Raw genomic sequence first — 26,634 nt, forward strand, 5'->3', positions numbered from 1 at the left:
GTGATTATTCATAATGAGCGGGCTTACTTCTTTTTTAAAAAAGTCAATGTTATTAGCCTGATTTTAAAAGGGAAACAAAAACACTGGTGGTTTCAGTTCTGCATCTCCACATCAGCATTTCACAGAACAAACTGCTGCTGTCACTTAGAACAGTAAAAATGAGAAGGGATTTAACTTTTGGACCATTGAATGCAAAGGCATTATTATTTAAGATGAGAATCTGGCTGTGTATGAAATACCTTCCGTTGGGACAAAAGCAGAAGCTGCCTGGAGGGAGGTTCCTAAGAGTCCGCTTTCTGGTTCCCTCCATTTTGGACCATAGGAAAGAGGTGTGGCACAATCAAAAGCAGTAGTTCAGAACTTCTGAGATACGTTAAACGTAAGATGATGACCAGAGAAATAAAACTCTAGAGTCTGTATCTAGTCTTATTGAGAGGATGTCAAAACATTTCTCTGTGCTAGCACTGTTCCCTGTACCTTCAGAGAAGAAAACGTGATCCTTTCATTAATGATTCAAAGTGGCTAAGGCTATTTTGAAATAGATCAATGACCTGTGAAAACTGACACTTTGGCTCTTAGAAATTCAGGCTTTGCTCAAAGTTAAGTTAAGGTTGCCTTAACTTTTCTTTCATGCAAATGTTAAGAAAATTAGCAGGCTCCTTGAACAGAAGCACGAGGCAGAACTGTATTTTAAATTTTATTAAGGTCAGTTCCACGAACTTGAATATAATAATTCAATGTATATTGCCTATGCTCATTCACTTCCTTGTGCTCACATGCAGTAATAAGAAATCATGAAGTTTATGCTAATAGTATATTAGCTGGTGCCAAAGTATGTGCTTGTAGCGCAGGGTTTTAACAGAGGGTAAGGCACCTTGTGCCTATTGGCACCTTACCTATCTTATCCTTCCTCCTCCACTTCTCCACCCATTTATTTAATGTGTGGTGTCTCACCTTAAGTCAAGACTGCAGACAGACGTCGGCAGGTGGTGGTGAACCTGTGTAACTGGATCAGAAGTTCCCTACTGTGTACAGGCAAGAATGAGGTATCAAAAAAGTACACTGAGCTTCAGCGGTTACCACATGGTAGATTGCTTTGTCCAAGCTAGTAAAGTCAGGCAGAGGTCAGAGAATCCTTCTGACCTTCTCAAACACCACATGATGTATAGCAAAATGGCATTCCAGGAACTGTGGAGCATTGGCAGCTGAAGCTGGTAAAGAACAGCAACAGCAGAGAATTTAAGCCAATGTTTTTTGAACAAGTACGGGAGACCAGGTGAACTGAGAGACTACTGCCTCGGTAGCACCACATTATGGACTAGAAACTCTTCTAAGGGAAAGACTTGACAATCTAGAGAGCCTGTGATGATCAGCAGCGAAGTGTATGGACCTATGTAACAAACTAAAGTAGGAAAGGTAATTTTGAGGGGATTTAGTAGAATTAATGGTCTCGGTTTTAAGCACATCTTTTAAACTGTCTAGAGTACAATTTTTGAATACCAGATGGATTATTCTCACCTGTCACAGCTATGCTATCAGATATATTTTTTTTCCTCTTAATTTTGATTCCTGAGATATCTTCAGCACAAACAGGACTCTCTTTAAAAAATCTAAAATTCTCATCCTGAGCCCCGATCACATGCTGAGTGAGAAATGTTTTCTGAGTTTACTTCCATATTCATCTGCCAATATCTGACCATCAGGCCAAACACAGCATTTTTACAATAATGCATGGTGTCTCTCATAAACCTACAAACTTTAAGAGTCAGACATTCACGTGCACACTCCTGTGCCTGCCCAGAGTATTCAGTATGGATGATCTTACAGACTTCTAAAGGCAGTTACTGGGACCACACACAGACAGCTTTGGAGTCAGTCTCTATAAATTACTCTATAAAATAGCAATCTGTTCTCATCCATGGAGCTCCAGTACATATCATATATTGTATATAATCTTGAAATGTATACCATTTTTATCTTTTGAAAGCATAGAAATAAACGTAACTTTATGAGCACATTTTGCAGTTACAGAAGACATTCAATTGCCATAGCGCTGCATATAATGAGAGACTTGAGAATTAAAAAATTAGTATTAGTGATCTCACAATGATTTCTTCAGTCACAGGCTGTAACCTCATATGTGGAAGTTCTCCCCAGACTGACTTTACTGCAACTGTAGTGAATTTGGCTTAGTTTGTAAAGAAACAGAGAATGTAAGGTCTTGCTTTAGAAAATGACAGTAACTGGCAGAGATGAACTTCAGAAAAACAAATTTGCAGTTCCCATGTTAGTGTCCTGAGAAATAACCATATTTAATATATATTATATATTATACAGGTATAATAAAAATATATAATATAAAGATTAATTTATAATATATATTTATATTATAAATATAAATAAATATAGAATAAGAATTGTCCCTTAGCTGAATACTTACATATATTCTCTGAAGTCTAAGAGGCTTTTAATACTGCAATTTGGCTCCTACACCTGCATAGATATTTCAAAACACGCTTACTTCTTTCCTGCTAAGTCATTTTTTCTTAAAATCCTTCTACACTCAATTTCCTCTAACCTACACTCTCTTTCCTTATTTCCTTACTTCCGGAAAATCTAAGATGGAATTCATGAAAAGCAACCGCTATATACACAGCAAAACTCAAAAATGGCTCACCCTTATAGCAAGAAGGTATTTTCTTTGTTAACTGTAGCTCTGTTGTGTCTTTGGCAAGACTCTCTTGTTCACTTGTGCTTGAGATTCTTGGACTAGCTTGAATTATTTAAACATTCATCTAACCCAGAGATACTTTTTTCAAAGAGGAAAATATTAATCCTCAGTAGAATATACATTAAGCTTGTTTCCAAAGTCAAGACTTCCAGATTGTCTTTTGGCACTGAATTGCTGGATGTATCTGTTAGAGATTTCTATAATACATTCCACCAATTTTTTTCTTCTATAATGGTACCTTATTTTGCCTCTCTTACTTCTACTGAATTTTGACAAAACCCCAAAAATTTAATACACTGGGTTTTCTCTATTTATGGTTCTAGAAAACATACCAGACAGCAAGGGGTTTTAAGAAAAAAAAAATAATAAAATCTTGTGGACAGGGTTAACAAAGTACCTGTTTTTCTAAAGTTAATATTCTTTCTTAGCTGCATTAGCTGAGGATAGGTCTCATCTAGAAGTAACACAAATACATTCACAAGTATGTATTATAGCTTCCAAAGATTTTTTGTCTTTAGAAGTTGTCTTTGACAAAATAAGGTGCCTGCAGCCATTTTGTGGAGCAACAGTGACATTTAGTGGTCACTGAAGCAATTCCTAAATCCTGTTGACCCTTTATTGTCTTGTTGACCGCAGGAACATTTAGCATACACTGTCTCTCACCCTTTCTGTACTTCACAGCTAATTTCCCCTTCCTCCTATACCCATACTTTTGTATATTGTAATGTGATATTTGTGAAGGGGTAAAAAGCAATTTTCTGTAATAGATTACTACAGACATTTTAACGACATAATTTTTTGTTTTGAGGGTCTTGAAAGTCAGTTCTTCTGCATATTATGATAAAACACTTAATAATAATGAAATCCAAGTTGTATGAGAATCAGGCCAAAACAGCACATTGTACAAATCAAATTGCAAGGATTGGCTAGAACCACTATTTCCCTTAATTTTTCACTTGGTTATCACAGCATTCTGGTATTAACTCAGATTGTTCATTTGTGGGTTTGCTTTGAACCCTAAGCATGACATATTTGCTTCTTCAAAGTCCCTGTTTCCTACTTCACTTCATAGGAAGTCGCTTTTCCCAGATGTCTTGATACAATTTACAATTGTGTCTGCAGAACTCTGCAAATAAACTGGAAGAGCAGAGCTAAAGCTTTCCTAGCTGGCATGCTGTACCACCACAAGCAGCTCCCTTCCTGACCTTAAAAGCCACAGACTTAGGAACATAAGGCATCACTTACTCTGCAGCACAAGCCAAGCCATGGTCTGTCTATTAGCACAGAGTGAACTGCCAGTATGATTGTTCAAAGTTACTCTGTTTTAAAATAGACATAGGTTCCTTCTGATGTAGGTTTTAGGAAAACTTTTGCAGAGCACCAAGAGAAAAATGGTCAACGCTGAGTGTGTGCAGCCTAATGCTTCAATACCAGAACACTGAAGTACATTCTTGAACCTACATACTATTTCTCACATTTCTTATGAAAGTTACAGCCTGTCCAAATTCAGCATCTAACTAAATTTTCCCTCCCTCCTATACACTTGTGTGTACGCTGCTATGTATTGTTAGATGCCAGCTAGACTTCGCTAGATACATAGAAGCAGCTTCAGTGAAGGATTAATAAACCATTGCATGTGAAATTAAGCCTACGAGTTCCTTTGCGATTGGAAGCATTAAATAAATATGAGTGAGTGTTCTGTTTTGTTTCACTCTGATTTTAGGAATTCCATACATTTTAACAAAGGAGATCAAGTGTTTGCTAATGATCATCTGAACATAAACATGACATTTAGAGCTTTTGGCCCTATTTTTAAACATAATTATTTAGCTTAGCCCATTGACAGGATCCACATATCTACTGATGTGTAAACTCTTGAGATATCATCCTTTGTCCCATTCTGGGTCTCTAATACTTATAGAGAAAATGCTAGTTGAAAAACCAAAGGAGAAAATCAGGCATTGAGCTAAGGTAATTTTGAGTACTACAGCAGCAGCTCTTGTACTCATCTTGTCTGTATTACAGATTGCCATTCAATGGAAGGACTAAATTAATACCTACATAATTGGAAGCATTGAAAAAGTAGAGATGAGAGTCTTGGGAGAGTTGGACAGATAAAACAGACAGTTTTGCTGTTTGACTAATTATGGGAAACAGGACATGACTATCTCTTTCTAAGCATGCTCATTTCATTGAGCACTTAATTCCTGTTTTTCCACTTAAGGCAATATTTGCACTTAGTGTCCCAGTTTGGAGAAAGCTTCTTATTACCTGTATGCCTGAGCCCACAAGCATCTGTGAAAGCACAGCACTGCAGTTTTTTTCAGCCAGTACTAAAGTTATCTTTTGAGACTCCTGAATTTAAAGGGCTATTTCAAGGATGTATTGTCTGTCTTGATGAAACTTCTTCCCAATAAAGAGCTTTGAAAATCTTTTCTAGATTTAACCACAGCCAGGAGTTTCTTTCAGGTAGTGCTATAATTTCTCTTTGAAGAACTTAAAATTGTGCTTTAATATAGTACTTCTCCCTCTAGTCATTTATTTTCTTCTGTCAGCCTTGTTCCTGCTCGTAAACAACAGCAGTAGTTGGTATGCCACTGAAGTGCGATATAGACACATCTGATTCAGCCAGATCAACATAGTTTATTTACCAGCAGCAGGAAGCTCAGCAGCTTATTTATGCTGATGCTTGGGTGTGTTAGTCCACGCTGCGCTTTATGCATAGCTCAACTTGGTAACTACTTCTTCCCCAACATACTTCTTTTTTTTCTCAAGCTTTCTTAACTGGTTCTGTGCTTTCCACTCACCTAGCAAATCTGTTACACACAACAGCTAACCTTACAGCTAAACTTGTTGTGATTTACTAAGAATGTAAACAAACCAACCAGCTGTACATATTTTGCTTTGATATCCTTCTAACTTGGGTATTCCCTTAGGAAATGTTGGCATATCTATCAGCAAACCTTATGTTTGTAAACGGCCTTCTGGGGTTTGAGCAATTTATTTTTGGGGGTTTTTTTTTTCAGAATAGTAGCAAACAATTGAACTGTTTTCCTTACCTTCTGCATTACTGTTGATTTCCTCTGTTTTGCAAACTGAATGATCATTGTTGTAAATATGTTTGGCAAATGTCATGACCTATTTTAGAGTTCCCCTGTTCAATCACACGTATTAGAAATAGAACTACACTCACAGACTCTAGGGCAATCAATTTTTCCTTTTCTTGGTGGTGGCAGCTTTTTTTCCTCATGAGCAGCTAGAAAAATTGTTAAAACTCCATGGCAAATTCCAGTTTCTCAGTATGTCTTTGTCTTTCTTTTGCTGATTTTCACTTGCAAAGCCAAGCCTACCCAACATTAATAAACCAATTTATTGCCAATTTATTTTAGGGGTCCTCATTTGTCTCAAACATACCAAAAGCTCAACTCTGTTTACATATTCTGCCAATTTCCCTTCTGTCCAGTTTTCCACTATTTCCTGGCAAGGTTAAGCTGGTGGTTAACTTGAAGCACCATGTCAAAGGCTGTACAGTCTCTTTTTTTCTGGATGTAGATTTTGAGTATCATCAAACTAGTGTTAATCAAATTTTATGCAACAGAATCTCATTTCTGTCCTCCTCAGCCAGTGATTGTGATGCTGATGGTAAATCGTCTAAACTGACCACCCAAATATAGTTTTGCAACATGTTGGGTTGATTTGTATGAGCAAAAATAATCCAGAATACCTCCAAAGTAGGCAACTGTTGGAATTTACCCATAGTTTCTTACTGAAACTATGTAAACGAGCATTTACAGCTATATAAGCTACATGGAAATGTCGAATGAATCCTGTTTCCTCCTTAAAACATCTTTAATACACGTAATTGCTAAGTGAAACAAAGTCATGACATCTAGTTGAGCAGTTGCACAGACCTGTAAAGAAACGTTGGCATCAGATATACCTGGGCACTCCCTGGAACTACACCCTTACAAACAACGTGTGTGCGTCTTTGGCATTGGTGCAGGTAGGCAGAGAAGCTGTGGTTTGCAATATTCCCCTGGAGTCTTCACTTCGCTCACATCATGGCTGGCTCAGATAGGGCTCCCTGTCCAGGAAGGGAAATTTCTGAGCTGTGCAACAGGGTATGAATGTGGAAAAAGGCAACAAGAGTGAGCAAAATGTCATTAAAGCACATCTGCTTCTTCCTCTGCGCTCTGATTGCACCAAGTCTCACAGGTAAATGGCTAAAATATCTTCAGTTGACTTAAGTCAGAAGGCAAAGGGGTTGTGAGAAACAAAAAGGGTTTTGTCCTTTTGTTAAAAATGCCTCTACAAAACTTAAACCAAATAGTATGAGGTCAGGTGATCTTGCATTTTAATCCTTTGTCTAAAATTAATACTAGAAAAAGACAATCCATAAGTTCTATGTTATGCAAGTCAATTCTGAAATCTAAATGAGAGTTTCAGTTTGAAGGAAATTATCTTACTGACACTGTATTTTTCTCTGCTCTTTTGCTGTTCTGTGGGAAGCTGAACTTTAAAGTCCTCTTTCAAATGCTGATCTCTTTGAACACAGGGAGTGCCTGCCTGTGGAGTGGATGCAGGGTCAGAGAGGAAGGGTATGAAGTGTTAATTAATAGCTCAAAAATGTTCAGTGAGGGTCTCCTTCACCGTGGAAGGAGGCTGTATAATTTGTGATCTTCCCCAAGTAAATACTAGGCTTTTCTAGAAGGAGTTTAGCTTCAGATCTCCTGACAACACTTTGGTGATTTTGCCAGTCCTCTAGAAAGCAAACATGGCTTGCCACTGTGCTCAGATTTTTCTCAGTTCCATCTTTCTAAATGTGCCATCTTAGCTCCTGAATTCACATTGTGTCTTGCTCCATTTTGTTCTCTGCCTCAGAAAAAATAGTTGTATAGCTTCCTTGGCCAGCAAAACAATTTAGGTAATTGTTTATAGTTCTTAGTTGCTAGCTACGGAAACCACTGACTCAGCACCAGGTTGCATATGCTCTGAAAGTTTATTCTATGGAATAGGAAAGATTATGACAAATGTTTTTTTAAAAGATGGCAAAGCTGGGCAAGTATTCTTTAAAGAAATCTGGGTTTGTTTTTACTGTATTTTTGTTTCAGGTCTGGCTAGTTGTGTGATGTTTCTGCTGTGTGTAGCGACTGCCAGCCTTGCTCAGCTGCAGACACATCCAATTTTGTCTTCTACACTGAACAGTAGGAGAGAAAGGTGGGATAGCTGATATTGTGCCCCCCATTTTCTTGGTCTTGACCTGAAATATGAAAATTTGTGTCCTAGTGTCCTTTTTGAGCAAAGAACATCGTGTGATTATTTACATCTAAATCTGCCCTGCAGTTGCACAGAGCAGACAGCAGGTTAAGAGTGTGTTCCTGGCTAGCCTGGGAGTCCAGGCTTTGCATCCCGGGTGCTGGGGAGAAAAACAGTCAAGGGGGGTATGCCCTGGGGTCTTGCCTTTTGCAGCCAGTTTGTGCAGGTGGCAAATGGGGGAGGGGATATTCCCAGAGCCCTCAGGTTATATTTACAGCCAAAGAGATGGTTTAGCATAATTTACTACTGTTGTCTGAAATTGTCACCATTTAGCTTACAAAGAAATCCCTTTAGATTTTTGTGGTGTTACAGACATTACTCTGTTTTCTTGTCACCATTAGAGTGCAGAATTCTCTTGTCATTTGCCTCTTCACTGCAATTTCCTCAAATGCAGAGGCAGACAGTGCTCAAAGATACAAGAAGCTAGTGACTGTTGTCCTCCAGATTAGAAAAAGGAGATTAAATGGCACAATGCTTGGAAGTTAAAAGGCAATACTTACTAACACAGCAGTAAGGAGGGATTTCTCAGCCCTGTATATAAAAGTTTAAGGGTCGTGCCAGAAAAAGTACAGATGAGCTGAAGTACTTCTGAATGGTATGCAACACTGATTCTGGAGTTACTGTTTCTTCTTGTGTTTGTTGAGCCCCAGAAAGGAGAGGCTATTATGAATAAAGAGGTAATTTTATTAATATTTTTGCAGTGTTCACTTACATTTAACAGTAAGTAGTGGTGATAGTAGTGATGAAGTAACAGCAAGTAATGATCAAGTAGTAGTGATGAAAGATTATTGGGTTCTGTATTTACAGAGAAAGAACGGTATCAATATCTGTCCCAGAGCAATGGAATTTTAATAGAGTTTATTTAAGGTATTTTAAACTGAAAAAAAAGAATGTACTGGACTTGATCTTTTTTTTTTTTTAATTGTGAATTCTTTCAGACAGAGTAGAAAAACATTAAACAAAAGAGGTCATCACCATTCTAAACTGGAACCCATTCTTCACGTCACAAAGTAAATGAAATATACTGCTGATAGGGTAGGAGGCAAAAATGCTATTTACAGAGAAAATCTGGACATGTCTTTTCTCTGGCGTGAATGGACATGTTAGGAGTTAAAGTAGTATGACTTGAAAGACACCAGTTTGTTTTTTCCTGTGAGGCTATTTACATATTGCTTGTGAATCCAAAATAAAGTGGAACTGGCATGCAGCCTTGGGCTAACAGCTTTCTGGGTCCTGCCTGCTCTCTCTGTTCAGTTGCCTCCTGCACTTCATATGATTGCTGTTTCTTTCCCCTTCAGTATGTATAGACCAGAGTTAATGGAGTATTTTAGTACTGAAACAACATACTTCACCGTTTATACTCAGTGCTTTCCCTGTTTATAAAACCTGAATTGCCTTTTCTCCCAGTGTTAAACATGTATTTGCTTGCAATCATTTTGTGGGCTGTTGCAACAGACAGATTGAAGAAACCACAAATATAATTTATTTGGATATGACACAGGATGCATTATGTCTGTATCAACAGTATTTTGGAAAAGCACGAACCTCTCTTCCAAACTACAGCTTTCAGCATAGCTCTGGGTCCCAGGCAGAAAGCAAGAAAGTGCATTTTTTCTTTTAATGGTTAGGGACCCCACTTCATTTGTGTACTGGCTGAGAAGATCTCAGGTTTTAGCTTCACACCTTTTTGATTTAGTCCTGAGGTCTGGCCATTGTGTTTGCAGTAGGGCATGGTTATGCAGTTACAAACATCTCTATATGTACAATCGAGTGAGCCACACGAAAGCTGAATAGTAAGTTTCACTCTAGTGTATTTGTTATTTAATTATTTAACTTTCTAAGCACAAAATTTTATACTTATATATATACATATATAAGCTACACTTGCATACATATGTATACTTATGCCCACACAGACACCTCTTTCTATATTGTTTGATTATGGAAGGTAAATAATAACTTCCTCTAAGGATGCAGCTCCCCTCATCTGAAGGCAGATGTCCAAAGTAGTGCACTGTTGATGTGAACTGTTTGTCCATAACACTATACCTCATCACTACCATCTTACCTGCAGTGCTGGAGACTTGTTTTCTGTCACTAAATTGCAAACACTCCATGGTACTGAATGAACAACTGCTGTGTGCTGTGGTTCTGCCACAGAACATATGTGGCCCTGTAAAAATCAGCAAACATACACAAGTATTAGGGTTTTATATCTCTTATTTCTCTTGGAAAAGAGTTCTTATAAGTAGCAGAATTTGTGCCCATCCTGAATCTATTAATAACAATCAGAAACTTAAACCAGTGAAATTTTTTTTTATACAGGTCCACGGCACTTTCATTAGGCCCAGAGTTTTTTCTAATGAAAGGAAGAAATCTTAGTGTCTGTATCTGAGCTTCTGTGGTTCCGCTGAAGTGATGCAACAGATCTCACTGTGCCAACAGGAGAGTCACTGGTTTTGCCAGCAAACCAGGCAAACAGTGTACTAAGCCAGGCAATGAATATTGGTCTCAACCAGATAGAAAATAATTTTGGGGCCATTAAAAGGAGAATAATCCAAATCAGAACTATCTTCTGCTTTTAAAATTGGTTTCTAGGCAGTTTAATAAGCTTACTTAGTAAGTTCAGTACTATTGAACACAAAAAAAAATATATATATCCAAAAAGTCCTAAAGTCAAGAACTTAAAACTTTGGAAACACTCCAGTGCAGTTCACCCCTGTTCAGACCTGGAACATCATTGTGTGCATGAGTCATATGGAAAAATTAGTGTCTGTTGACGTAATTGAAGTCCGTTGCAGAATTCACACACTTAGGTATGCCAACTCCCCAAATTAACATGGGAACCAAGAGTACAAGGAAAAAATACCATAGAATCACAGAATGGTTTGGGCTGGAAGGGACCTTAAAGGTAGTCTAGTTCAACCACCCTGCCATGAGCAGGGACACCTTCCACTAGAGCAAGTTGCTCATCCAACCTGGCCTTGAACATTTCCAGGGGTCAGAAAAGTAGCAGCAAACAATCTAAATGTTGAGAAGCATGGACAATAGAGGAGACCAAATGGGTGTTTAAGCTGCAGAGTGAAAGTCAATACTTTTTTTTTTTTTTAAGACAAAACGTGCCTTGACCCTGGCATGGACCCTCAACCAGCCAGGAACAATAGAACTGCTGATATGGCAGACAGTGACTCTTCCATTATCTAAATGGCAAGGAGAGAAAAGCTGCTCATCCCAGAGATATCTGGCTTCTAATTTAAATAACAGCTGAGCTTTGTGTCAACATATCCATATAACTTATGCCAAAGAATCATTAAAAGGGTTGGCATCAAGATTCTCCACATCATTAGTGATTTTATAAAGATACGGATACAGGGAATATTCTAAGGGCAGAAAGAGGACCAATGTTGTTCCAATGCTTTAAAAGAATAATCATGATGAAAACATTGTTCACGGATTTGTCAACCTGGTTTCGATCCTGAGTAAAACAACTGACATTAAATGGTTAATTTTGTAAACACAGCTTAAAAGACACCCTCTTCTTGATAACACTTAGCAAGGTCTATTTTCCATTAGTCTTTAAGTGAAATAGACGCAATTTTAAAAAAAATCTTAGGAAATAATCTTTAGGTAACCTACATATATTGTGAAAGAACAGTTACAGTGTTTCTAGGAGATTGTTGAAATGACCACTGCTATGCTGGGTTGGTTTAACCTGCTCCATCCGTTCCTCCCTTCTGGTGATTCCTTGGGAACCATTCCCTGCTGAGCAGAGAAAACAATTTTCTTGGGACTGGAAAGTGGCAGAACAGAGATAACTCTGTTCCCATAGTGTAGTGCAGGGTGTGCCCATGAGGAATCCTGCCTTCTGTGCTTTGGTCCAAACACTGCTAAGGATTTTATGTTAAGATGCCATAGGATAAAATTAACTACACTGTAGGTACCAACCCATACTTATGCTTTGACCATCTCAGAGTAATGTAGTAATTTCATTTATAGTCCATTGAATACATCTATTCCATTAAGAGGCGCTTTGATTGCAGTCTGCAAGCACTTACATTATTAGAATCCTGCAACATGAAAAAAACTGTGCCAGAGCTAGGATCTTCTACAGTGTCCAACCCAGTCAAGTCTGGAAAGAAATAGCACTTTTCAAACCATAACATCCAGTGGAACAGTCTATAGAGTGCAATAGCATATCTGTTACTTGACTTCATTAAATTGAATAGCTTTGTAAAAGCTTGACTTTTTTTGCAGTGTTTTGCTGATATGAAAAACTGAAATAATGAAAAGGCATGCTTTGCCTTTCTGTAAGCAGTGCCAGCCTAATTGCTTTGTCATTTCCTCTTCGGTTGTCATTTCTTCTTTGCAAAACCCTTTCAAACACTGAAGTAACAGTAGTGAAATGGAGAGTGTGCACTTCTGATGCAAAACACAGTTTTGCACTGTTCTTCTAAGCTTTTTTTGTAGTACATTCATATACCTTTTTTCTTTCTTTTCTTTTACTGGGAATTTTAGGTGAAGATGCTTTGTTGCCAACACCTCAGAATATCTCTATTCTTTCTACCAACATGAAACACTTCTTAACTTGGAGTCCTGTGATCATCCAGGGAGAAACTGTGAGATACTCTGTGGAGTTTCAGGGGTAACTTCTGGGTTTTTTCTTCTTTGCTCTTTGAACACTGTTTACATAGACTAAAAATCCTGCACTGTTAGGATGTCTTGAGCACTGTTCAGTTCACAGGCATAAGAGAAGCTATATACTCCAGCACTGTTGCTCACAAGCTGGGGAGGCGTGGTGTCCTTTTGCTCCTATTCCGAGACTGTTTACAGATTAATAGATACCTAAAATTGCATTAAGCCCACATATGAAAACAGTCTCTGTCCAAAGATTTAAAAAGGTAGGAAGATTAGCAACAGTTTACTTAAAAGAGGGAAGAGAAAACATTTGAGATTTATTCAGTGTTAATCTTTAAAACATTTAGCACACATTACAGGAGGTTTCTGATACATCTTGAGCTATGACTTGTATCACAGTATGGTTTTGGAATTCTGTTTTACCAGGGATGATCAAGTCAAGTGAGTGGGCAGGATTTGATGCATCAACACTGCGTTTGCTATCCCCACCTCCTACAATATCACGCTGCATTTGGCTCATGAACAAGCTGTTTCTGGGAGATTTTATCTAGATAAGATCTAAAACACACCCATACTGGTTTCATACACTCCTGGCATTCCAGTCCCAATGTACCCCAGTACTGGTTTTACCTGGAAAGAACTAGCAAGCAGCCTTAGCCTATGTCACAGATAGATCTCTCATCAGACTGTTGTCTGTCTGCTTTCTTTTCCTTTCCTCAGTGAATATGAACGCGAGTATGCCAATGAGAGCTGGATTCCGATCTGTGAATGTTCACTCATCACAGCCACAGTATGTAACATCACAGAAGATATTTCAGCCACTGTGGCCTATAACCTGCGTGTAAGGGCAGATGTTGATGCTAGAAGATCAGAGTGGGGCACCCTGAAAGGTTTCTTCAATCGCATCACAAGTGAGTTCTGCTATTTGGCTTAAGCTACATTAGTCATGTTAATCAGAGTTCAGTGTTGAGGGATTGCTCACGTGCACATGTGTGTACTGTGCATGTCACAAAGCCCATAAACACACAGAGCACAGCCTACTCAGCTCCTCTCGTGCCCCGCTGGGTTTCACTCTTAGACAGCTACACTGTGTTCTTGGACATGAGTTCCTCCTGAGGCAGGGCTTGAATTTCAAGGGCTTCAATGATAGGGAAGACTACTCCAGAGATTTCTTTTGGCAAGTTGGCCATTCTTGCCTCCAGTTTTGAAGGATCCTGATCAATTAAGGTTGCTGTCAATGCTCCATCTATTCCATGTCACCTAGTCAGTTCTGAAGATCCAGAACTTGATCCTATGGAAGCACTCACTCTAGAAAGTCAACCATCTGCCTCATGCTGTCCTGGGAACCCTTCTCCCTTCCAGACATGATTTCCTCCTCCTATGTTGTCAGATCTATGAAGTAACCTCAGAAGAGGAAAGAAAAACAGAAATCACAGCATTGCTGCAGTCCTAGCAGTGTAGGGTATTTTCTCCACATCCTTCCAGCTCCAGGCAGAGCTTTACGCCCAGCTCAACCCAAGGATCACGTTGCAGCCTAAAATCAGCATATTATTTCCAGTGTTTCTCTGGAATCATTACCTCTGTTCTCTGCCATGCGGTCAGCTGAAAACTGTGGTGGAAAACCTCTGTTCAGGTCACTATTGGAGTGCAACTCAGTCTGGGATGAGCAGCAGGCATCAGTTTTAGCCAAGGAAGAAGTCTGAGAGAAACTCAGGAATTCAAAGCTCAGCCCACAGGTTCTGTATGTGGTTCATAGACAGTCAGGGCATCAGCGTAGCCCATGGTACTTCTAGACTAAATAGCTCCAGTATCAAACCTTAGGTGTAGAGACACATGAAATATGATAACACATGGAAAACACTTGTAAAGGTTCTTTCTAAAACTAACAATTTAGTCAGTCTTACTTCTTTTATCAAAATTCAAATAGTTAGTTGGTATTCAGTGTGCCAGCACAGAGATAAATATAAACACTCCTGTTTGGTTAGTAGTTGCATCTTGCAATGTCCATTTGTCAATACATTAGCCTGATATTTGTTGTTAACCTGCAAATGTTACCACTTTTCAAAATTTTGAGTCATAGCATCAAGCAGATGCTCAGCTTTTAATTTAAAAGTATAAAATAGTTTTACAGGCCTCCCATATGTGACACACTTATGAACATACTTGGATTTTATGTTTTCATATTGCTTAGTATTAATGACAATTCACTGGATGTAAAAGCAAATTCTGTTAAGAACATCTCTTCTGTATGCGGCTATATATTGCTCTCCCTCCTTTCTTGAAAGCAAGGTTGAAACCGGTTTCACCTATAACAGAGTGGTGAAGAGTGGCATAGATAAGGAGTGCAAATATGACCTCCATACTGCCTTGGTTCGCAATTCACAAACATACAGTGTGTAGTTTCATCCATGCTTGATTGATTCTGATTGTTTCACTAATACTCCTTGCAACAGAATCCCAGATTGAAGCAAGTTTTGAATATCAAAGTAAGCATAAAGCAAATCACTTACAGATTTACTTGCATGCATTTACAAAAACTTAAGTCACAGCAGGTCACCAGCTCAGGTCTTTTTAAAACTATGTAGATACTGAAAGATAATTAGGGTTCATGTGAACTGCCAGAGTTATCCTGAGGCTCATATTGCTTTTTCCTTCACCTTTGAATAACTGCCAAAATTCCCATGAAGAAGCAGTGGTTTCACAGCTCCTGTTCTGCATGTTAGTGCTAAGCTAATGCCCAGGAGCAGAACTGGCCATATCTGGTGCCTTGGCTTCTGGTCACCCAGCTGGTTCTGCTGCTGTTGATCACACAGGACCTCCAGGCCAGTCACTTCCTCCACTGGAGAAAATCCAAACCTTTCAAGGTCTGTGCAACTCAGCTATTACCAAACTCCTGTTTACAATGCTAGTCATGGTCCTCCTTCTGCTCAAAGTCTGCTACTGTATCTAGACATACTGGGAAGTAGAGCAGAGACAAGTTTCTGCCCCACTGAAGCAACCAGATATTATTCCAGATTAATATTACTGTGCTCGTGACAGCAGCTTCCCTTCCTCTCCCAGCTAGGAAAAAAAAAAAAGACAGTTTTTAAGGGTTGCCTGTGATGCAATAACAGTGCTCTCTCTGTGTTGGCAGCTTCCCTGACCCCACCTCTGATGAAGGTCATAGCAGATGGGTATCATTTACTAGTGGAGCTGGAAGACATGGGGCCTGCTTTTCAGCTCCGTGTGCTCTACTGGAAGAAGGGCCAGGAGAGTAGGGTGAGTTTTATCCTTGAGTTTAATAGGGAGCCCACATACTTATAGAGTGCAAGCATGCAGACATTACCCAGGGCTTGTTCGCCAGTCCAAGCTCCTGCTGTGAGGCTGGATGACCTGCCTGGAGTCAAGGTGTACCAAATTCCTCTGCACTTACCAGTAGGTTGCTCTTACTCCCATTGCCGCAACACTCTCAAAACTAGTAGGCTGCAACAAGGCTTTTACCATCAGGCAGATGCTACTGCCCATGCTGTATGTCCTCCCTCCAGAGGTCAGACCACACCACTCCTCTTCTAACCAACCACTTCTCCCATGCTCCTCAGGGCTATTTAACCACTTAGTGGGAACGAGCTACAGCTGCACATCATCCATGTCAATCGACCCACTGCCTCTGAGGCAAGGCCACAGCTGCATACCATCAATGCCAATCAACCCACTGCCTTCATTCCTCTACACCCCATGGGAAGCTTGTTTCTTTCCACATTTCCTTCTCTGGGAAGAGGAATCCCCCAGGGACCTCAGTTATTAAAAGAAACCAGAAATCAAGAATGGAAGGTGTTCATGCTGATTTTCCTCTCTGAATGTCATTTGGATACACAATTAAGGTGTTGCACTAAGGTGCTGACAAAGTTTTCTCAGGAGTTTTTTGTAAAACAGCTTGCCCGTGACAGCAAACTGTAACTTGCTTAGCTGAGGGCATTGCTTACACCTGGGTAATACTGAAGCAGTGACAATTTATGTTCCATTCAGGTCTTCTTGTTTTCACTAGACATATTTTTTCTTTTTCTCCTGGGAATTTGGTGCTTCTATAGCACCTAAGAACATAAAAGCATGAAAGCAGCCATATAAAGTCAGATCATGGGACTATAAAACCCCCCATCTTCCTTCTGCCAGTGGACAACGGATATGACCAAGGAAGATAATAAGGAGAGAGCCTGTGTGTAATTACACTTAGATTATTTTCTGAGATTTCAGAGAGACAGCTCCAGGAAATTCCTGAGGCAGACATGGTATCATTAATAACCCTTGATGAATTTTTGTTCAATTAATTTATCTGTTCTGGTTTTCAAGCTATGTAAACTTTTAGTATGTACACCTTTCTGTAGTCAGGAGTTCTGCAGGTTAACTGTTGTGCAGTCTCAGCCTTGGTTTAGCGGGGAGAGAAATAGTTATTCCCTATGTGCTTTCCCCACCACTCTAAGAGGTTTATAATGTCTATCTTTTTCCAGGCCAGGGACTCCCAGATTGCTTAGTTGTTGACTGTGGAAGCCCTTCTAGCTATTTTTGCCTTTACCAAGGTGGGCTGGGAGTAAACCTGCACGGTTCGAGGTGCAGGAGCACTGTAAGTTAGCACCATAAAACAAAATAGGTCTTCACACTCTTTTTCTTTTCCCAGTAATTGTTAACATGGGTGACTACCACAGAGCTGTTCCATGAAACCTGAACACCAGGTTCCTGTTTCCGATAAGGGATGCTCAACTAAGGTTCAGTCACTGTAAAAATAAAGGGGTAAAATTCTCATGAGCATCATTCTGCATTTATCTGTGTTGAATTTCAATTTTCATTTTCTTACAAGATCCTCCTGCCGTTCTTCACAGATGGCTGTCATCTTTATTATTCTGAAGTGGTGTTTTTAGTGTCATTAGCATGTATCAGTTTTCAGTTTTCTTCCTGATCCTCCGTAGCAATATGATGGTGATCACAGATCTGCATGGGGCTCCACCATGACTTCTACTCTGAGAAAGGATTAGCAATCTAAGCATACAGAACTCTTTCTCGTATCAGGAAGCAGCAAGAGTAGGGCTGCTCACTGTGAGCAGGCAAGCCAGGAGCAAAGGGTGATCCCAGTGCAAGCAGTGCCCTCCCCAGTGAAGCACAAACCCACAGAGTGTGACCACAGTGGACAGAACCAAGTACTGGTAACAGGGTCCATCGCCAGCCCCAGACAAGGCAAGCGCCAAACCAGGCCCAGGGTCTCTACAGGGACCCCAGCCAGGAGCAAAAGGAGATGGGAGCAGAGGCAGGGCTTGACGATGAGGCTGCAGTGTGCTTAAGGGTCCGTCCTGGTGACAAGCTACATACAAAGTATATCCGAGGTCCCTGCTGGAGACAGGTCTGGAGACAGGCATACTTCCATCATAACTCAGACTGGGACTGAAGGTCTTGGGCTGAGCTTAAATGGGGCTCCTGAGCTATGGACAGGAGAGTGAGGACAGGGAGGCAGACAGGGCTGGTCAGGACCATTCCAGCCTGGTTAGGGCACTCAGAGCTCCGATGTCTTTTTATCCCATGGCTATTAGCTTAATAAGCTTTTGAAATAGATCTTCTTGACTATCTTTTGGAAATGCAAGTAAACGAGATCAACCTTGTCCGTGAGCTTTCTGACACCTTAGAAGAAAGCATATAGATTTGTATGTGATTGCTTTTTATGAATGAAATGTTAACTATTCTTCAGTATATATTAGCCACTTAAATATTAATTCCAAACTTCAGAATACTTTCTACTAACTGGACTGTCACAAGCATCAGATTTGCTGGTCAGTTCATGTCCAATTCTCTGCTGGGGCTCTTAATTTTTTTTTTTAAAGTACTGTTGCATTTGACATGTCTGATTTGAGGTTTTGCAAGAGGTTACACACCTCAAGTAGTCGCTGACCTGATTTTGTCGTTGAAATCTTCTCAGACTAAAGGCCCTCAAGATCATGTTTCAGTGGAGAAGGCTATTTTGATGGAAAGAAGGACTTGCCCTGCCAGGAGAGCCTGACTGGCTTGTTGGAGGTGTCCATATGTCTGTGGTGCTGGAGGCTGATCAGGCCTTCTGTGAGGCAGGCTTTGCATCTGCAACACAGCAAGATTCAGGAGCAACTAGTTAATTGTTATCTGTCTCTTATGACTGAGGAGACTGGGAATAGCAATTTCATTTTGCTAGCAGTTAATGGAGTCCTATTTATTACAAGAAAATGATGTACTGGTGTTCATATGGTGTTTAAGGGTTGCTGAAGTGTTATAGTTGCACACACCAAATTCACTCACTCCTCACTAGCCTGGTCCATCTCCTGTCTGTGCTCTAGTCATGAGAGAGCTCTCACACCCCTATCACAGCATGGTTCTGGCACTCCTATCATACCATGCTAGCATCAGGATGATTTTGGTATCCTAGCAAAAACTTGGATCAGTCAAGATCAAGACCCCCCTTCCATGAGGGGAGTAGGTCATGGTCTAGTGTTGTGGCCCAACATCATCATTATGCCTCTTTGGCTCACAGCCCCTTGTTTCCATCCCCTCCTACCCTTCCAGACACATGTGGTCTCATTCTGTACTCCACTGTGCTTCCTTGTTTGCTGTTTTTCTCCCTCTCCCCTCTTATTCACACAGTCCTCTGTCATCTCCTGCTGCTCCTTCCTTTTCTCCCAGTAAAGTCTGGGCTAGCATCATGTTAGGACTCCTCAGTTATGTCCTTGCTCCATGTTCTGATGCTCTCTCCCCTGGGCTTGTGGCAGATGCAGCAGAAACTGGTGAAAGAGGTCAGCCCAGTCGTTCATCTGGACACCATGGAGGCAGGACCTGATTATTGTGTAAAAGCTCAGACATATGTCGAGGCAATCAACAGAAGTAGCAGCTTCAGCCAGACACAGTGCGTGAGGGCACAAGGTAACACCCAGCCTTCCTCCCCATTGCCCAAGACAGATACCCCAGCAGCTCTTCCTTTCATTTCCACCCAATATCTCATGTCTTGTTTGCAAATGTGCTGCCCTTTTGTTCCTTGGGGGAGGCAAAAAAGGAAGACTCAGGAGTGCAGCCCTCTGCACTGCACTGGTATCCTTTCCTGGAGTGTGCTAGCAAAGGATCTCACCAGGATGGGTGGGAAGAGCAGTCACAGAGGGTGTAGGCTGACTGCACTGAGTAGTTCGTCCTAGCAATCTCTCTGAGAAGTTTTGCTGCTTCTGTTATTTCTAGGTGAGACATCCATGTGGCTGGTTACTGCCCTCATCTCTGCTGGCTTTGCTGTGGCTGCTTTGGCCCTGCCTTTCCTTACCTGGAAAACAAGTAAAATCTTTCAGTATTCCTGCTGCCCTCTTGCAGTCCTGCCAGACACACTGGTAAGTTGTGGGTTTTTTATACTTTATTGGTTTTTAGGGTGCTGGGTATTATAGGAGCATGAGGTAGGCAGCGTGATGACCTGTGCTGCAGGGGTCAGGCAGCACACGAGCTGGCTGCGCAGCTGTCACTGCTTTTGGCCCAGAGCCCTGAACAGGGAAGATGCTCCTGGTGCTTGTGGAGAAGCATCTCGGGGGACATGGACTGACCCTGCCTCACAAGCTGCCACCTGAACAAAACAGCTGTGTCACTGGCAATGCTGCTCCATGTCCCCAGGTACCAGCACTGAGCTTCTCAACTTCTTTGTGAAGAGAAACCATCATCAAAAGCAACCTCTTTTCTCGTGCACTCAGGAGGAGTACGTTTAAGTCAGCAGCTTAAATGTGCTGTCCAATTCAACTGAGAATGCAGGCAGCAGCTTTTGTGTGTGTGTGGCTTCCTGAGCACTGGATCTCTGGGCAGTTGTGGCAGGAAGGATGAAAGGAATAGTTTGTGGGGAAAAGTAGAAGATGGACAGACCAGTTCATCAGCCTAAGTGCATTTGTTTTACAGCAAGTACCAGAGCCCCCCACCCAGCTGGTACTGTGCGGCAATGAAGAAGCTGAGCAATGTGATCTTATGGTGCGTGTGGTACCCTCAGAAGAAGTTCTCCGACTGTGGATTCAAGAAACACTTTAGAGCACCCCAGAAAAAAACAACCTGTGGGAACAGAACTTCTAAGCAGAGCCGCCAAATTTTGCCCCCACCGCTTTCCTCAGAGTGCCAATAAGTAACATGGTTTTCTTCAGGTCTAAGAGCGGCTGCAAACCAAAGGTGTTGTGTATGATGAGCATGTGGCCTCTTGTGTCCCCTTTGTAGCATCTTCCTCCATCTACATAAAAAGCAAGTGAAGATCACAGGTGACAACTGCATGTTTCTGTTCTCCTTCATACCCATACCCATGACCAGACATGAGTTAACTCATGTTCCCTTTACCTCTGTCAGCCACATCGACCGTCCCAAGGCAGAGCCCCCCCTTCAGCCACCAGGATTTCACCAGAGCAATAAATGCAGAGCCCAGTTTCTTACTTCCAGACAATTTCAGCCTCATGATTTTTGCCTCAGTAAAAAAAGAAATTAAGCAGCCAGTAAGAGCCTCTCACATGGCTAAATCAGCTGGAATGAGTAGGAAATTATTTTTTTTAAAGCTATAGGCCCTGACCTATGCTCATTTAAAAGGCATCTGGGCTCATTTAAAAGGATGCTGGGCATCCCTGTGGTTCAACACCACACCTGAAGCCAGTCATTGACTATGTCACAACTGGAGTGCCTATCTTGGCTAGCAGAGAAATATCAGGACATATGGATCAAGCATCACAGCACTGCAATGTTAGTAGCCATTCCAGGCCTGACAACGTCATTATCTTCCAAATATCTTGTCCTCTTAAGGAAGGAAATTCCTTCTAAATACAAGTAAAATATAGTTCGTGCGCATATTACAGTTATGGTTGTCACTTCGAAGGAAAGTAATTTATTACCTGTGAAGAAGAGACCGGTGTTAGCAAGGCATGAAAAGACTTCGAGCTGAAAAGCTTTTTGTGAAGGTATCAGTGGATCTAATGAAATGCAAGACAACGCTTAAAGAAGGTGCCTTTTAAAATTTCATTCTTGCAACCTTGCATCACGCCATCAGGTGGCAACAAAGCACCGTGAAAAAAGTAGAAGTGACAGGCCTGCTGGTACCTCTGTTCTCTGGGGAGGCAGCTCACGCCCTGGCTCCTGGTTGGCACCTCACTTTCCCGTTGCAGCCCAGTTGTATTCCTGTCTCGCTAGCTTCTGCCTGGACAATATGGGACTATAGTGCTTTGGTGTTAAATCGTAATATTGGTACTGCTGAATATGTAGCAAATTACAGGGTGAGAAAATCTGTGCAAGTCTGAGCATTGAGGAGTCAAGGTTAAATTTTACATTGTTGATACCTGTGAAGTGCCTGGTTGCAAACACCCATGTGATGCTGGGAGCAAAGAGGAGAAGGGCCTATGCAAGGGCTGATATGGCAAGTGCTAAGAGACCCAGCAGCTCTCTCGCCTTCCCTGAACCGAGCTGGGGTGGCCGTGGGAGGCAACAAGCAACTGGCTGATTCTGGCAGCAGGCAGAGGAGAGCAATAATTTTGCTGAGGACAGGCAGCACAGAAGTGCACTTCCTTGCACGGCTGTGCGCTCTTTGTCAAACAACCCCTTAAATGGCTTTGCCCGGTGCTTGAATTTTCAAGGCATAGCTCCCCACTACAGATGCCTTAGTAGTAAGTCTGGTTTAGAGAGCTCCTCTGCCTCAAATTTATTCTTATTTTATTCCCCACTGATTTGGATGAGTTCAGTGTCTTGGTTTCTGATGTGCGCCACAGGAGTGCCCCCATGCAGGAAAATGTCCTGTTGTCCATTCCATTGCTATAGGTCTGAAAAACCTCAGCAGTTCCTCCTGTATTTTCCCTCCCGACATTGTTACATTATGGCAGTTACCAGCAATTGTTCAGGAATACAGAGAAAAGCAGGGAAAGAAAAGGCCCTTGAATGTGAAGGGCTTTTAAAAATTATTTTAATGCATGTTTTCCACCTGCATATTAAGCATAGAGCATACGTTTCTTTCTAACCTGCAATAACAGATTTTATGCCCTTTCTCATTGCCAATAAAGCAGTTAAACTGTTGTACCAAACTGCGCAGACAATGTTAAACAAAAGAAATACCTGAAAAAAATTCTTACAATAGGGAGATGGAAGGGAATTGTTTAAGTGCTGCTACCATCTTAGCAAGAGCATATTCAGCTTGCATCAGGATATTCCAGTTCATGTCTGTGGAGACTTGAAGCCAAAAGTGCGATACTGATTGAAAGTCCCTCGAAAGCTGCTCACTTTGAAGTATGTGCTGCATTTTCTTAAGCCTGATAATCATGGTATAGAACAAGAGCAATTCCTTTGCCATCCATGTACACAGTACCGTGGTGGCATTGGCACAGGCAGCTGCCATCAGTCACTATCTTTAGTGCACTTCTGCGCACTGCAAGAGTTAATCATGCCTTGGCAGTCATGGCAACCGCTGCCTTTGATAACTGATTTTGCTTCCACAACCATGATACTACATTTCAAAGAAGGACCAGACAAGTAACTGCAGCAAAAAGCAATGTGTACTGATGAACTTTGGTGTTTCTTTCCATTGATGTGGTAGTAAGTGGCTCCATTTTTTCAAAATATACTTCTTTTTTATTTTCCTCAAAAAAAAGTTACATGAAAATAAAGCACAAACCTGCACCACCTCTTCAGTGGGTTTTGTTTCTGTGCTGCATGGAACCTGTGGGATGTGATTCCAAAAAATCAACTTTTTTTGTGAAGACTTGGAAGAACAGAAGAACAGGAGAAATGCTGATAAGGCTGGTTTTCAAAGGAAAAATGAGTCAGTCTATTAAATGCAGACCAGTAAAAAGACTGTTGATTACATGAACATTTTAAAAAAGAGTTACATATTACTGGCTTGACAAGAAAGCGAGGAATTCAAATATCTGTTCCATGACACTAACTGGCTGGAATACAGACTAATTTTTCCTGTGAAGTATATTTCCTTAGAAGTATATTAATGTTTCCAAATTGAAAGTGCTGATATTAATATATAGTCCAGCATTTCACTGTCCAGTCAAACTGAAATCTTTAACTTAATAAATTACCATTTTAAATATTTTCTGCATATGTATGTTTTGTTTCTTTAAAAGTTACCTTTTTTCTTACAAAATCAAAAAGTAACCGAAATCACTGCTTTGACTACAAATCGATGCAATTTCTTGTGAAGGTGGTACTGTGTCCTGCAAATGAACTGCTACAAAGATAATAAACATCTGAAACACTGCAGATAAAGATGTTTATTGTTTAAAGACTTTACGTACAGATGATTCTGTTGCTATTAAAGTACAAAGCTGCAGAAACAGAAAATTACCCAGTTCGGGTCTCTTGTGGTCTTCTCAATAAATGGAACTATAAAAAAATTCAAAAATTACTAAATCAAGGTATATAAGGAATTAAAAGATGGCAAGGTTAAGTGAAATTGCCCAAATAAATACTGCACACAGAGCCCTAATTTGGTTTCATTCAGCGTATGGGCTATAATTTAGCTATTACCACAGAAATGGCTATTTCTGAGGAGTTTAATGTCTGTGATTCGCTCGGGATCAAACTCTGACCTTCATTAACAGCCAAGGACGTGCTCTCACGGCGCAGGCCAGCAGGCAGTGATCCCACCCAACAACATCTCCTGTTCACCCCCACAGCCTTCAGTCCCAGAAAGAGGTTTGACAGGAGCTTGCGCTTGCTTTACAGATCTTCAGCGCTGGAATGAAAGAGAGAAATGAGCAAACTGGCAGCCTGAACTTTCCTGGTGCAGCTGTATTTAACGATGTTAATGGCTAACTTTGCCCACACCGGGGTGTGCCATGCCGCCCCGGAGTCTGTCATTCCTCACCACGGACCCAGGAGGAGAGCGACAGCTCTGCAAGGTGAGGTGAGCTAGCAGCAAGGTAGGAAGGGCTGCTATCTCCCAGCAAGGCACAGCTCCCCTAGTCCCACACAAGAAGGTCCAGAGGCAATGGTGGGGGTCAGGCATAGTCACTGGACAAGTCTGCAGTGATGAGGCTGGTGGATCAGGACTGGGGCATCAAACACGGCCAGGCACAGACAGAGCCAGAGTGTGGCTCTGGCAATGACCAAGGGCCAGGGCTTGAGTTCAAAGGCTCCCCCAGCAGAGGGGGGTCCTAGTAAGAATTTTCACAGTCCTCCCCCACAGCAGTCTGATTTCAGGTGACATGGGTGCACCATATCAGAGCTGGTCTTGGCCATAGGCCCTCCAGCCACTGACACCAGGGGATCTACTGACCTCCTCTACAAGTAAGCTGAAGGACCTGTGTCTTCATTGTCCCTTGGGACATTGACAATATTTGATTTTTTTGTCATTTTTTTTTACATTATCCTTCATTTTTTGATGAGACATCTGAATCAAGAGCATGAGGCCTATTTAAAGACACAGCAGAGGCTTAAAGTAATACATTCCACTTATTAAAAATGACTTTAGGAAGAACAGAGAAGCGATGGCAAGGTGAAATAGCAAGGTGAAGGATGATAATACAAGCAATAAGGCATCCTTCAAAAACCTAAAGTCATATCCAAATGAGAAAAAACAGGAGGGATCAAAATTTCCATCTGGTTAAATATAAGCACACACTAGATCAGGAGAAAAAGAATTTGAGATACAACTTCTTACAACTATCTAAACTAATAATAGATCCTAGAAATGGGATGCTTGCCAGGGAGTCTACAGGGCCAACAGATGATCATGTATCAAGGGAGCTCTCAGAGAACTTAGAGCAATGGCAGAAAAACAAACTAAATTTGTAACAACTTTGCTTAATGTGAAGGAATTTACGAAGGTTCCCATGCTGAATTTTCATGCCTGAAAGCATAGGATTACCTTTCACAAATGGACGTGCTTGGAATGTTTGTTCATTAGGAATGTTTGTCTACTAGGAACAAAATGGATAAATTACTCCAATATTCAACCTGGAGTTTCTCTGTGTGTGTGGGATATATGAATACTAGCTGTGGTGCACAGCTCTCCCATGATCCCAGGATAATCCAGGCTGGAAGAAACCTCAGGAGGTCCCTAGTCCAACCTCCTGCTCAGAGCAGGGCCAGCTCTCATGTCAGAGCAGGTCACTCAGGGCTTTACCCAGTGTGGGCTTGGAAATCTCCAATATCGGAAACTACACAACCTTTCTCAGCAACCTGTTCACCTTGGCTGTCCTCGTGGTGAAAAATGTCTCCTTAAGTCTGGACAGAAGCACTCTTGCATTATACTGGGCATAGTACTGAACTTGTTTGTCAGGGTCCCCAGTACTTTTGATCTAGGTGTGAAGTTAGCTTGGAACTGGGGATTGGATCAAAAGAACCCCAGTTAGCCATTCCAACTACAAATATTCTACACTTCACATTTGGCAGAACTATTTTAACTGAGTCTTCCTACCTCTATCAAATCATGCAGTCGATTCTGTCTTATGGGGGTTATATTAAATATACAGAATAACAGATTTCCGTGAAAACTGAACCATTTGGAGACTACCCGTAGAGCACATGGTAGAGAAAAGGGAGAAATCTAAAAAAATGCACAAGCCTTAGAAGCTAAGTAGAGAGGTGGAGTGTTCCCTACCTGAAACCTTGTAGGAAAGTGAGAATAGTGAGGGCTTTTCCCCATCCAAAACTCAGCCAAGGAAGGGCTTTGAAAGAGTAAATATTCAAGATCAGCCATGAGCCTGGAAATACAACCCCAGGCTCCTAGGCTAGGCAGGCAGTCCTTAGGCTACTGCTGAACTTCATCCCTCCTGCAACTTCATTCCTTTTTAAGTTCCCAGAAGATTTATTGCATTTTTCCTTTGAACAATTGCTTTTTTATTCTGCCCCCCTGCTGAGGCCAGATAGCTCACATAGTCCTGTGAAAGCAGTCTGTGATACAAACCAGCTGCAGCTCTATACTTTTTAACATATTGTGGTCTTTGAACCAACCTCCCACTGTATAATCCCTATCTGTT

At 41.1% G+C, this 26,634-nt stretch overlaps 1 protein-coding gene across 1 annotated transcript; it reads left to right on the forward strand.

The window, feature by feature from the left end:
• Positions 1 to 6,858: 6,858 nt before the first annotated feature.
• IL20RB (interleukin 20 receptor subunit beta) lies at positions 6,859 to 20,713 on the forward strand. The gene is made up of 7 exons (XM_040590469.1): positions 6,859 to 6,944; positions 12,552 to 12,689; positions 13,403 to 13,593; positions 15,816 to 15,940; positions 19,438 to 19,588; positions 19,895 to 20,037; positions 20,588 to 20,713. The coding sequence occupies exons 1-7, from the start codon at positions 6,859 to 6,861 to the stop codon at positions 20,711 to 20,713; spliced, it is 960 nt and encodes a 319-aa protein (XP_040446403.1).
• Positions 20,714 to 26,634: the final 5,921 nt, after the last annotated feature.

Source organism: Falco naumanni, chromosome 4 (assembly GCF_017639655.2).
Source record: "Falco naumanni isolate bFalNau1 chromosome 4, bFalNau1.pat, whole genome shotgun sequence".
Taxonomy (NCBI): domain Eukaryota; kingdom Metazoa; phylum Chordata; class Aves; order Falconiformes; family Falconidae; genus Falco; species Falco naumanni.